Below are 13,061 nucleotides of genomic sequence, written 5' to 3' on the forward strand. Positions count from 1 at the left end.
CATCTTGTCCCTGACATCCTTATAAAGCTCTTTCATCTTGCCCATGTTGTAGAGGTTAGAGTCTGACTGATTGAGTCTGTGGACAGGAGTCTTTTATAAAGGTGACTATGTAAGACAGCTGTATTTAATGCAGGTAACGAGTTGATTAGGAGCACTAACTGGTCTGTAGGAGCAAGAACTCTTAATGGTTGGAAGGGGATCAAATACTATTTCTCACTGCAAAATGCAAATAAATTTATATAATTTATACAATGTGATTTTCTGGATTTTATTTTTGATATTCTATCTCTCAATGTTAAAATTAACCTACCCTCAAAATTATAGACTGTTCATGCCTTTGTCAGTGGGCAAACTTACAAAATCAGCAAGGGATCAAATACTTTTCTCCTTCACTATATTTGTGCTCACAATGTGCATATAAGCAAATGTAGTGGATCAAGTATTTGCACTTGTTTTAAATGGCTCAATAAAAGCTACTTTTTAATTCAAAAAGGTGCATAGCCTATATCACTGGATTAATATCCTCTTTCTTTTTCGTGAGGCTGCTGTAGCTGCTCTGCCCAGGTCCATGCGTGGTTTGGACCTTACTCAGGAACTACTGACCGAATCAGGTGAGCTGACTATCACATGGTTTTTGCTTGTGTTTATTGATAAATTTATAAGTAACTTATTACTTCTATTCTGCAGTTCCATATAATTATGGCGATACTTAATTTTTATGTGTATATATATATTTATTATCTTTTACTACTTCTGCTGGGGAAGGGGGGGGTCATCTTGTTATGAGTGCTATAATGTAATTTGATGTTTATAGAGCTATATAAATTGCTTGTTTTGTTTGTAACAAGCTGTAGTTTTCATTTTGACCCCCCTGTTTGAAGGGCTATGATGGGGACCATTGTACTGTATGCAAGCAATTCCACAGTGTGAAGGTTTGTGAAGAGTATATCATACTGTGTGAAGGGCCATGTGGGGCCCATTATGCTGTTTGGAGGACTGTATGGGGGCCATTATGCTGTGTGGAGGACTGTGTGAAGGCCATTATGCTTTTTGGAGGGCTGTATGGGGGCCATTATTTTGTTTGGAGGGCTAGTAAGGGCCATCATACCGTGTGGAGGAATGTGTTGGGGCCATCATACAGTGTGGAGGGTTGTGTTGGCGCCATCATTCTGTGTAGAGTGTTGTGTTGCGGCTATTATACTGTGTGGAGGGCTGCATTGGGGGGGTCACAGTTGGGGCATCATACTGTATTGGGTCACAATACTTTGCCGGTGGAACAGTAGGGTTATCATACTGTGTGTAGACGGTACTGTGGAGGATTTGACTATAGAGGTATAATACTGTGTTTGGGACCCCATCAAATATTCATTTTTTTGGGAGGGTTAAGGGTGCCCAATTAGAACTTCTGTTTTGGGGCCTCATGATTTTTACATACACTCCTGATTTTCGACTTAGTTGACAACACATGTTGTAAAAATATACACATCTGGATCCTACTGGGCCAGACAGCATAAAACCTGCAATATACACCACATTAAAAAATTATTATAATGATAATTTTCTATGATTTTAAGGAATAATGTTCAAATCACCATCCCCAACCATTAGTACATATTTTTTATTGGACATACCGCTTCCAATAATAAAAGGGTTTTTTTTTTCAAAGCTAAATAATTCAAAATGCACTGTTCCAAGTTATTATGCACAACAGAGTTTCCAAACATTGTATAGGTTGTAAAGAACAGAAAATAATTTGTTGAATTTGCAGAGTTAAGATGTCACATTTACTGAGATCAAAAGTTTTTTCAATCAAAAACATTTACAGGTTATGTTACATGATAACATAGGACCCCTTCTTTAATATCATCATCACAATTCATGCATCCATTAAACTTGTGAATTTTTAGATAGTTTCTACTTGAATTTATTTGCAGGATGCCAGAATAATCTCACAGAGCTTTTGGTTTGATGTGAACTGCCTCCTACCCTCATAGATCTTTTCATGAGGATACTCCAACGGTTCTCAATAAGGTTGAGGTCAGGGAAGAATAGTAGATACATCATGAGTTTCTCTCCTTTTATGCACCTGTAACACCCCAGGGAACCGGGGAGGGTAATATCATACTTGGAGGCAATGGAGTTCTCTTTACCAGGTAAGGCACCCACGGACAACACATTCCAAATCCAGGCCAGGAGGGGGAGCTCAAGACCCAGATTCAGGGGAGCTTCCCTGAGCTATATGTATCCTGACCTGGAGGAGGAGTGAGGACAGTCTGATAGAGACACTGAAGAAGGAAGTCTGGAACTGAGAGCAGACAGAGAGGCCGAGCAGCCACGAGGGAGCTGCAGCCTCTGAAAGGAGAGAGAACCTGAAGGGTTGTATGTGGTGGAGCTACAGAGGGAAGGAGCAAAGGAGAGAAAAAGGGCTCGGAGGGGAACTGCGATCGGACACCCTCAGAGCCAGAGTGCAATAGTCGGGTACCGGGACCCCGAGGCTTTTGTGGGACTCTAAGATGCAGAGCAGAACCGGAACTGTATGTAATTGGCCCACACCACGCCTGAGACGCAGCAGCACCTGAAGAGCCCGGGGCATGATGGAGTCCCTGTAAAATGGCTCAAGCTGCCCGCCATATGGGGTTAATCTTCAGGTTAATAGCATTCTGAACCTGCCTGGCACCAGCACTTAGACCCCTCCTGTAGGGAGGAAATGAACTTTTATTCTGCCGGTAGCTTTCAGTCACAGGGGTGGCACCGTCGCGGGTTCAGTCACCATTCTGTGTATAGAGAGTGGCAGCTGTAACCGCGTCCCCGGCACTAACAGACAGCGGCTTAGCATTAGGGCCTTTTTGAATATATTTGGCAAATTTACATATGGATATTGGATATGTTTTTTGACAGTACTAAGAATCTTGGGCTGCTACTTCTTACAGAACAACACAAAAAACATAAATGTTGAGAAATACTTTTGTAACAATAGCAAACATGTGTAGCTCTATACAGTTGGATAGATTCACATCCTTTTAGACAGCATATAAAGCTTAGACATTTTTTATGCTAATTGTTCCCATATTACATACATTGGAAAAACAACACCAAATCAGGGCATGTAAAGACAGCGGTATACAAGGTGATTCTCAATTTTTATTAATACATTCTATGTAAAAATCTTTATGCAGCATCATTCCTGCAATAAAAACCTTTACAATAATTTGTACCGGAACTGTATACGTTGTGTGAACACATCCCACAGTAATAACAATATTCATCTTTAATCAGAATCAGCACCATTGTTAAACTTACTTGTACAGCAATGTATTCTGATCTCGGATTATTAATGACTGTAAAGACTTGGCCTTACCTGCCTAATTTTAGTTCCAACCATAGAAGCGCTTGTGTCAATTACAAAAACCACATTCTTTGGCAGCGGAGGCAGATCTGTAGGTGCAAAGTAATGCACAAAGTATCCATTTAAAACCTAGAAAAAAGGGGAAATGTAACTTGTATTATTAAATTGACCAAATCAGAGAAACACGACGTCACAATGGCTGTACCTTTACTGCATCTTTTAATTCTTAGCTTATACATAAAAATGAATATGTTTCCTATCTATCTAGCTGAGTATTTTATTAATAAGCACGGCCATATTTCCCACTAGGCACTGGAGCTCCAGTGGCTAGGGAGAAGAGTTGTGGGGGTGAAGTAAGGGGAAACATTTTTTTAATTAATACTTTTCCCTGTCTTCCTAAAAATCCAGTGACTTTTTAGGAAGGGGCAGTAGTGGGATTTAGCTGGTTATCGCCAGTTCACCTGAATCGAACTTTAAAATGACAGCTCCTTGCCTCCCATGTAGAGGCATGACAAGGTTATTTTATCACGCTGCAGAAGTCATTACAAAACAAAGAGGTCACCTCAGTATACTGCTGATGTCACAGCAGCACCACAGAGGCACAAAATGTGGTAAGAGTTCCTTAGAGGAGCTGAAGATACCAGGAACTTTTACTGTGGACTAGCAGGGAGGGAGGGTTCTCAGTATTCAGTAGAAGGATAGTGTAAAGGCACAATATAAGGTATAAGAAGAGGGTTCAAGTATACAACAGGAGGGATAGTAGGGGGCACAATATGGAGAGGAGCAATGTGAGAGCATAGTATTAGGAGAGGTCACAGTATAGAAAGAGGCCCATGTGGGGGTGACAATATGATGGGACAATGTAAAGTGGGGGCCCAGTATAGATAGGGGGTGATGTGAAGAGGCTGGTGTGGCAGTAATAGTTCATAAGGGAGGATAGTGTGGAGATTATTGTTTTCAAGGAAGGACAGTGTGGCAGTAATAGTTCATACAGGTGGATGGTGTGACTGGTATAGTTCATAAGAAGGATGGTGTGACAGTAACTGTTCATAGGAGAGGATGATGTGGTATAATAGTTTGCAAAATGGTGTTGTGGTGGTTATAGTTCATAAGATAGGCTGGTGTGGTGGCCATAGTTAAAAGAGGGGGATGATATCATGCTTATAATCCATAAGTGTGGATCATGTTGTGGTCATAGTACATAAAGTAGGATGGTGTAGCGGTCATAATACATTAGGAGGGATGGTGTGGTGGTCAGAGTACAAAAGAGAGGACAGTGTGGCAGTCAAAGTGTATAAGATGGGACGATGACATAACTTTTTGTAGTAGAAGAAGGGTAATTATTCTGGCTTACAGCTAGGGGCTTATTTACAACACCATGTTACCATGAATAAGACCTGAATGGTCGAAAGATGTCAGTTTTGGACCACCAGAGACCCCATTTTCATCATTCATATAGCCCAACACTTGTTTTAAAGCATGTCTCTAATAAAAAGCGTGGATGAACATTGGATTTCTTCCGAGACTGGTGAGCTGACTTTTTTCCTACTTTTCCCCTACCCTCCACAAATATAAACAAAATGAAACATGTTTGGAATCACTGTAATCGTACAGTCCTGGAGAATCATATTTTCAGTTCACTTTTACTGTATAATGAATGCTGTAAATAAAAAATCTAAATAAACAATTGCAACAGCACTTTTTTGCTATTTTGTCACACTTGGAATTCTTTTCCTACTTTCTAGTTACATAGTTACATAGTTATTCAGGTTGAAGGAAGACTTTAAGTCCATCTAGTTCAACCCATAGCCTAGCATGCCCTAACATGTTGATCCAGGGGAAGGCAAAAAAAACCCATGTGGTAAGAGTAAGCTCCATCATGGGGAAAAAAATTCCTTCCCGACTCCACATACGGCAATCAGACTAGTTCCCTGGATCAACGCCTTATCAAGGAATCTAATATATATACCCTGTAATATTATACTTTTCCAGAAAGGTATCCAGTCCCCTCTTAAATTGAAGCAATGAGTCACTCATTACAACATCATACGGCAGAGAGTTCCATAGTCTCACTGCTCTTACAGTAAAGAATCCGCGTCTGTTATTATGCTTAAACCTTTTTTCCTCCAGACATAGAGGATGCCCCCTTGTCCCTGTCAGCGGTCTATGATTAAAAAGATCAGCAGAAAGGTCTTTGTACTGTCCCCTCATATATTTATACATTAACATAAGATCACCCCTTAGTCTTCGTTTTTCCAAACTAAATAGCCCCAAGTGTAATAACCTATCTTGGTATTGCAGACCCCCCAGTCCTCTAATAACCTTGGTTGCTCTTCTCTGCACCCGCTCCAGTTCAGCTATGTCTTTCTTATACACCGGAGACCAGAACTGTGCACAGTATTCTAAGTGTGGTCGCACTAGTGACTTGTATAGAGGTAAAATTATGTTCTCCTCATGAGCATCTATGCCTCTTTTAATGCATCCCATTATTTTATTTGCCTTTGTAGCAGCTGCCTGACACTGGCCACTGAATATGAGTTTGCCATCCACCCATACACCCAGGTCTTTTTCATTGACGGTTTTGCCCAGAGTTTTAGAATTAAGCACATAGTTATACTTCTTATTACTTCTACCCAAGTGCATGACCTTACATTTATCCCCATTAAAGCTCATTTGCCATTTATCAGCCCAAGCTTCTAGTTTACATAAATCAGCCTGTAATATAAAATTGTCCTCCCCTGTATTGATTACCCTGCAGAGTTTAGTGTCATCTGCAAATATTGAAATTCTACTCTGAATGCCCCCTACAAGGTCATTAATAAATATGTTAAAAAGAAGAGGGCCCAATACTGACCCCTGTGGTACCCCACTACTAACCGTGACCCAGTCCGAGTGTGCTCCATTAATAACCACCCTTTGTTTCCTATCCCTGAGCCAACTCTCAACCCACTTGCACATATTTTCCCCTATCCCCATTATTCTCATTTTATGTATCAACCTTTTGTGTGGCACTGTATCAAAAGCTTTTGAAAAGTCCATATACACTACATCTACTGGGTTCCCTTGGTCCAGACCGGAACTTACTTCTTCATAGAAGCTGATCAAATTAGTCTGACATGATCGGTCCCTAGTAAACCCGTGCTGATACTGGGTCATGAGGTTATTCCTCTTCAGATACTCCAGTATAGCATCCCTTAGAATGCCCTCCAGGATTTTACCCACAGTAGAGGTTAAACTTACCGGCCTATAATTTCCGAGTTCAGTTTTTGTCCCCTTTTTGAATATTGGCACCACATTTGCTATACGCCAGTCCTGTGGTACAGACCCTGTTATTATGGACTCTTTAAAGATTAAAAATAATGGTCTATCAATGACTGCACTTAATTCCTGCAGTACTCGGGGGTGTATCCCATCCGGGCCCGGAGATTTGTCAATTTTTGTGATTTTTAGACGCCGCCGTACTTCCTGCTGGGTTAAGCAGGTTACATTAAATTGGGGATTATTATCACTAGTCATATTGGCTGCCATGGGATTTTCTTTTGTAAATACTGATGAAAAAAAGTAATTTAGCATATTGGCTTTTTCCTCATCCTCATCCACCATTTCACCCAGACTATTTTTAAGGGGGCCAACACTATCATTTTTTAGTTTCTTACTATTTATGTAGTTAAAGAATATTTGGGGGTTATTTTTGCTCTCTCTAGCAATGAGTCTCTCTGTCTCAATCTTTGCTGCCTTGATTTGCTTTTTACATAATTTATTTAATTTTTTGTATTTATTTAATGCCTCCTCACTACCTACTTCCTTTAATTCTCTAAATGCTTTCTTTTTGTCACTTATTGCGCCCCTTACAGCTTTATTTAGCCATATTGGTTTCCTCCTATTTCTAGTATGTTTATTCCCATACGGTATATACTGTGCACAGGTCCTATCCAGGATGCTAATAAATGTCTCCCATTTTCTTTGTGTATTTTTATGCCTCAGGATATCGTCCCAGTTAATTGCACCAAGATCCTCTCTCATCCGTTGGAAATTTGCCCTCCTGAAGTTTAGTGTCCTTGTCACCCCTCTACTACACATCTTATTAAAGGAGACCTGAAAACTTATTATTTCGTGATCACTATTCCCCAAGTAACCCCCAACCCTTATATTTGATATGCGGTCTGGCCTGTTGGTTAATATTAGGTCTAGCAGTGCCCCCCTTCTTGTTGGGTCCTGAACCAGTTGTGAAAGGTAATTGTCTCTCATAGTTGTCAAAAACCGATTACCTTTACTGGAACTGCAGGTTTCTGTTCCCCAATCTATTTCAGGGTAGTTGAAGTCCCCCATAATAATGACTTCTCCTTGAGTCGCAGCTTCATCTATTTGCTTTACGAGGATATTCTCCATTGCTTCCATTATTTTTGGAGATTTATAACAAACCCCTATCAGTAATTTATTATTTTTTCCCCCTCCCCTTATCTCCACCCACAGGGACTCTACATTTTCATTAGATTCACCTATATTATCACGCAGGATGGGTTTTAAGGTCGATTTTACATACAGACACACCCCACCCCCTCGCTTATCTGTACGGTCATTTCTGAACAGACTATAGCCCTGCAAGTTAACAGCCCAGTCATGGCTCTCATCCAGCCATGTTTCAGATATCCCCACCATGTCATAATTATGTTCCAACAACATTAGTTCTAATTCGTCCATTTTGTTGGCGAGGCTTCTGGCATTAGTATACATGCACTTGATGTTCCTCTCTGTACCTCTATTCTTTCTTAAATTACTAACTGTTCTAACCCCACCCCATGTACATTACATTACACAATGAAGTAGGTAATTTCAGTGAAAAGTACAACTTCTCCTGCAAACAAAAGCCTTCACATGGCTATGTCGACTGAAAAATAAAAAGTTATGGGTCTTGAAGGTATAGGAGAAAAAAACAAAAGTGCAAAAATATAAAATTGACCAGTTGGGATGGGGTTAAATGGATAATTTAATTAGAAAATGATCTATTATTGAAGTTAATCAAGTTTTTATATTTAAAGGGAGCCCAAACTTTGAACCCCGCTATTGAGAGGAAATTAATGTTATGACTCCTGGCAGTGTTCACTGTTCAGTCATGGAGGTGGCGCCAGTGTGGGTTCAGTCACTTCTCCGTGTATACAGAGTAATGGCTGTAACCGGACTGACTCACAGTCGGCTATAATGCTGAGGCGGCTGTCAGTCAATGCTGTGGGCACGGTTACTGCCGCCACTCTGCCACCACAGATTGTTGACTTAACCTGTTCCAGTGCTAGCCCTGTGTCTGAATCACAAACACTGATGGTGGAAATAAAGTTCATTTCCTCCCGACAGCGGGGCTCTAAGTGCCAGTGCCAGGCAGGTTAAGAACTCTACTAACCTGCAGATTAATCCCATATCGGCAGGTTAATAGTGTTTTTTCACATGACAGGTTCCCTTTAACCCCTTCATGACCCAGCCTATTTTGGCCTTAATGACCTTGCCGTTTTTTGCAATTCTGACCAGTGTCCCTTTATGAGGTAATAACTCAGGAACGCTTCAACGGATCCTAGCGATTCTGAGATTGTTTTTTCGTGACATATTGGGCTTCATGTTAGTGGTAAATTTAGGTCGATAATTTTTTAGTTTATTTGTGAAAAAAACGGAAATGTGGCAAAAAATTTGAAAATTTCGCAATTTTCACATTTTGAATTTTTATTCTGTTAAACCAGAGAGTTATGTGACACAAAATAGTTAATAAATAACGTTTCCCACATGTCTACTTTACATCAGCACAATTTTGGAAACAATTTTTTTTTTTTGCTAGGAAGTTATAAGGGTTAAAATTTGACCAGTGATTTCTCATTTTTACAACAAAATTTACAAAACCATTTTTTTTAGGGACCACCTCACATTTGAAGTCATTTTGAGGGTTCTATATGGCTGAAAATACCCAAAAGTGACACCATTCTAAAAACTGCACCCCTCAAGGTGCTCAAAACCACATTCAAGAAGTTTATTAACCCTTCAGGTGTTTCACAGCAGCAGAAGCAACATGGAAGTAAAAAATGAACATTTAACTTTTTAGTCACAAAAATGATCTTTTAGCAACAATTTTTTTATTTTCCCAAGGGTAAAAGGAGAAACTGGACCAGGGACGTTGTTGTCCAATTTGTCCTGAGTACGCTGATACCTCATATGTGGGGGTAAACCACTGTTTGGGCGCACGGCAGGGCTCGGAAGGGAAGGAGCGCCATTTGACTTTTTTAATGAAAAATTGGCTCCAATCTTTAGCGGACACCATGTCGCGTTTGGAGAGCCCCCGTGTGCCTAAACATTGGAGCTCCCCCACAAGTGACCACATTTTGGAAACTAGACCCCCCAAGGAACTTATCTAGAAGCATAGTGAGCACTTTAAACCCCCAGGTGCTTCACAAATTGATCCGTAAAAATGAAAAAGTACTTTTTTTTCACAAAAAAATTATTTTAGCCTCAATTTTTTCATTTTCACATGGGCAACAGGATAAAATGGATCCTAAATTTTGTTGGGCAATTTCTCCTGAGTACACCAATACCTCACATGTGGGGGTAAACCACTGTTTGGGCACATGGTAAGGCTCGGAAGGGAAGGAGCGCCATTTGACTTTTTGAATGGAAAATTATCTCCATCGTTAGCGGACACCATGTCGCGTTTGGAAAGCTCCTGTGTGCCTAAACATTGGAGCTCCTCCACAAGTGACCCCATTTTGGAAACTAGACCCCCCAAGGAACTCATCCAGAGGCATAGTGAGCACTTTAAACCCCCAGGTGCTTCACAAATTGATCCGCAAAAATGAAAAAGTACTTTTTTTTCACACAAAATTTCTTTTAGCCTCAATTCTTTCATTTTCACATGGGCAACAGGATAAAATGGATCCTAAAATTTGTTGGGCAATTTCTCCTGAGTATGCCGATACCTCATATGTGGGGGTAAACCACTGTTTGGGTGCACGGCAAGGCTCGGAAGGGGAGGCGTGCCATTTGACTTTTTGAATGGAAAATTAGCTCCAATCGTTAGCGGACACCATGTCGCGTTTGGAGAGCCCCTGTGTGCCTAAACATTGGAGCTCCCCTACAAGTGACCCCATTTTGGAAACTAGACCCCCCAAGAAACTTATCTAGATGCATAGTGAGCACTTATAACCCCCAGGTGCTTCACAGAAGTTTATAACGCAGAGCCGTGAAAATAAAAAAATAATTTTTCTTTCCTCAAAAATGATTTTTAGCCCAGAATTTTTTATTTTCCCAAGGGTAATAGGAGAAATTGGACCCCAAATGTTTTTGTCCAGTTTGTTCTGAGTACGATGATACCCCATATGTGGGGGTAAACCACTGTTTGGGCGCACGGCAGGGCTCGGAAGGGAAGGCACGCCATTTGGCTTTTTGAATGGAAAATTAGCTCCAATCATTAGCGGACACCATGTCGCGTTTGGAGAGCCCCTGTGTGCCTAAACATTGGAGCTCCCGCACAAGTGACCCCATTTTGGAAACTAGACCTCCCAAGGAACTAATCTAGATGTGTGGTGAGCACTTTGAACCCCCAAGTGCTTCACAGAAGTTTATAACGCAGAGCCATGAAAATAAAAAATAATTTTTCTTTTCTCAAAAATGATTTTTTAGCCCACAATTTTTTATTTTCCCAAGGGTAACAGGAGAAATTGGACCCCAAAAGTTGTTGTCCAGTTTCTCCTGAGTACGCTGATACCCCATATGTGGGGGTAAACCACTGTTTTGGCACACGTCAGGGTTCGGAAGGGAAGTAGTGACGTTTTGAAATGCAGACTTTGATGGAATGGTCTGCGGGCGTCACATTGCATTTGCAGAGCCCCTGATGTACCTAAACAGTAGAAACACCCCACAAGTGACCCTATTTGGAAACTAGACCCCCGAAGGAACTTATCTAGATGTGTGGTGAGCACTTTCAACCCCCAAGTGCTTCACAGAAGTTTATAACGCAGAGCCGTGAAAATAAAAAATAATTGTTCTTTCCTCAAAAATTATGTTTTAGCAAGTAATTTTTTATTTTTGCAAGGGTAACAGGAGAAATTAGACCCCAGCAGTTGTTGCCCAGTTTGTCCTGAGTACGCTGGTACCCCAAATGTGGGGGTAAACCACTGTTTGGGCGCACGTCGGGGCTTGGAAGGGCGGGAGCACCATTTGACTTTTTGAACGCAAGATTGGCTGGAATCAATGGTGGCGCCATGTTGCGTTTGGAGACCCCTGATGTGCCTAAACAGTGGAAACCCCTCAATTCTAACTTCAACACTAACCCCAACACACCCCTAATCCTAATCCCAACTGTAGCCATAACCCTAATCACAACCTTAACCCCAACACACCCCTAACCACAACCCTAACCGCAACACACCCGTAACCCTAATTCCAACCCTAATCCTAACCCTAATCCCAACCGTAACCCTAATCCCAACCCTAACCACAACTGTAACCCCAACACACCCCTAACCCTATCCGTAACCCTAACCACAAGCCTAATCTTAACCCTATTTCAAACCCTAGCCCTAATTCCAACCCTAACTCTAATTCCAACCCTAACCCTAAGGCTATGTGCCCACGTTGCGGATTCGTGTGAGATTTTTCCTCATGATTTTTGAAAAATCTGCAGGTAAAAGGCACTGCGTTTTACCTGCGGATTTACAGCAGATTTCCAGTGTTTTTTTGTGCAGATTTCACCTGCGGATTGCTATTGAGGAACAGGTGTAAAACGCTGCGGAATCCGCACAAAGAATTGACATGCTGCGGAAAATACAACGCAGCGTTTCTGCACGGAATTTTCCGCACCATGGGCACAGCGGATTTGGTTTTCCTTAGGTGTACATGGTACTGTAAACCTGATGGAAAACTGCTTCGAATTCGCAGCGGCCAATCCGCTGCGGATCCGCGGCCAATCCGCTGCCAATCCGCTGCGGATCCGCGGCCAATCCGCTGCGGATCCGCTGCGGATCCGCTGCGGATCCGCGGCCGATCTGCTGCGGATCCGCTGCGGATCCGCTGCCAATCCGCTGCGGATCCGCTGCCAATCCGCTGCGGATCCGCTGCCGATCCGCTGCGGATCCGCTGCCAATCCGCTGCCGATCCGCTGCGGATCCGCTGCCAATCCGCTGCCGATCCGCTGCCGATCCGCTGCCGATCCGCTGCCGATCCGCTGCGGATCCGCTGCGGATCCGCGGCCGATCCGCTGCGGATCCGCGGCCGATCCGCGGCATCCGCTGCGGATCCGCTGCCGATCCGCTGCCGATCCGCTGCGGATCCGCGGCCGATCCGCTGCGGATCCGCGGCCGATCCGCTCTGTGTGCACATGCCATAACCCTACCCCTAACCCTAACCCTAACCCTACCCCTAACCCTAACCCTACCCCTAACCCTACCCCTAGTTCTAACCCTAGTTCTAACCCTAACCCTAGTGGAAAAAGAAAAAAAAATATTTTATTTATTTTATTATTGTCCATACCTATGGGGGTGATAAAGGGGGGGGTTTATTTATTATTTTTTTATTTTGATCGCTGTGATAGAACCTACCACAGCGATCAAAATGTACCTCTAATGAATCTGCCGGCCGGCGGGCGCACTGAGCATGCGCCCGCCATTTTGGAAGATGGCGGCGCCCATGATGGAGGCGGACGGGGACCGGGAGCCTCGGTAAGTATAAGGGGGGGGAGATCGGG

At 42.4% G+C, this 13,061-nt stretch overlaps 1 protein-coding gene across 1 annotated transcript in view; it reads right to left on the reverse strand.

Moving 5' to 3' along the window:
* The window catches only part of ITIH5 (inter-alpha-trypsin inhibitor heavy chain 5), a 175,007-nt gene that overhangs the window by 89,170 nt on the left and 72,776 nt on the right, over positions 1–13,061 (reverse strand). The window contains exon 7 of the mRNA XM_077264495.1: positions 3,359–3,475. Coding sequence (XP_077120610.1) covers positions 3,359–3,475 — 117 coding nt within the window. The remainder of the gene's footprint in view (positions 1–3,358; positions 3,476–13,061) is intronic.

Source organism: Ranitomeya variabilis, chromosome 5, assembly GCF_051348905.1.
Source record: "Ranitomeya variabilis isolate aRanVar5 chromosome 5, aRanVar5.hap1, whole genome shotgun sequence".
In the NCBI taxonomy this organism is placed as follows: Eukaryota; Metazoa; Chordata; class Amphibia; order Anura; family Dendrobatidae; genus Ranitomeya; species Ranitomeya variabilis.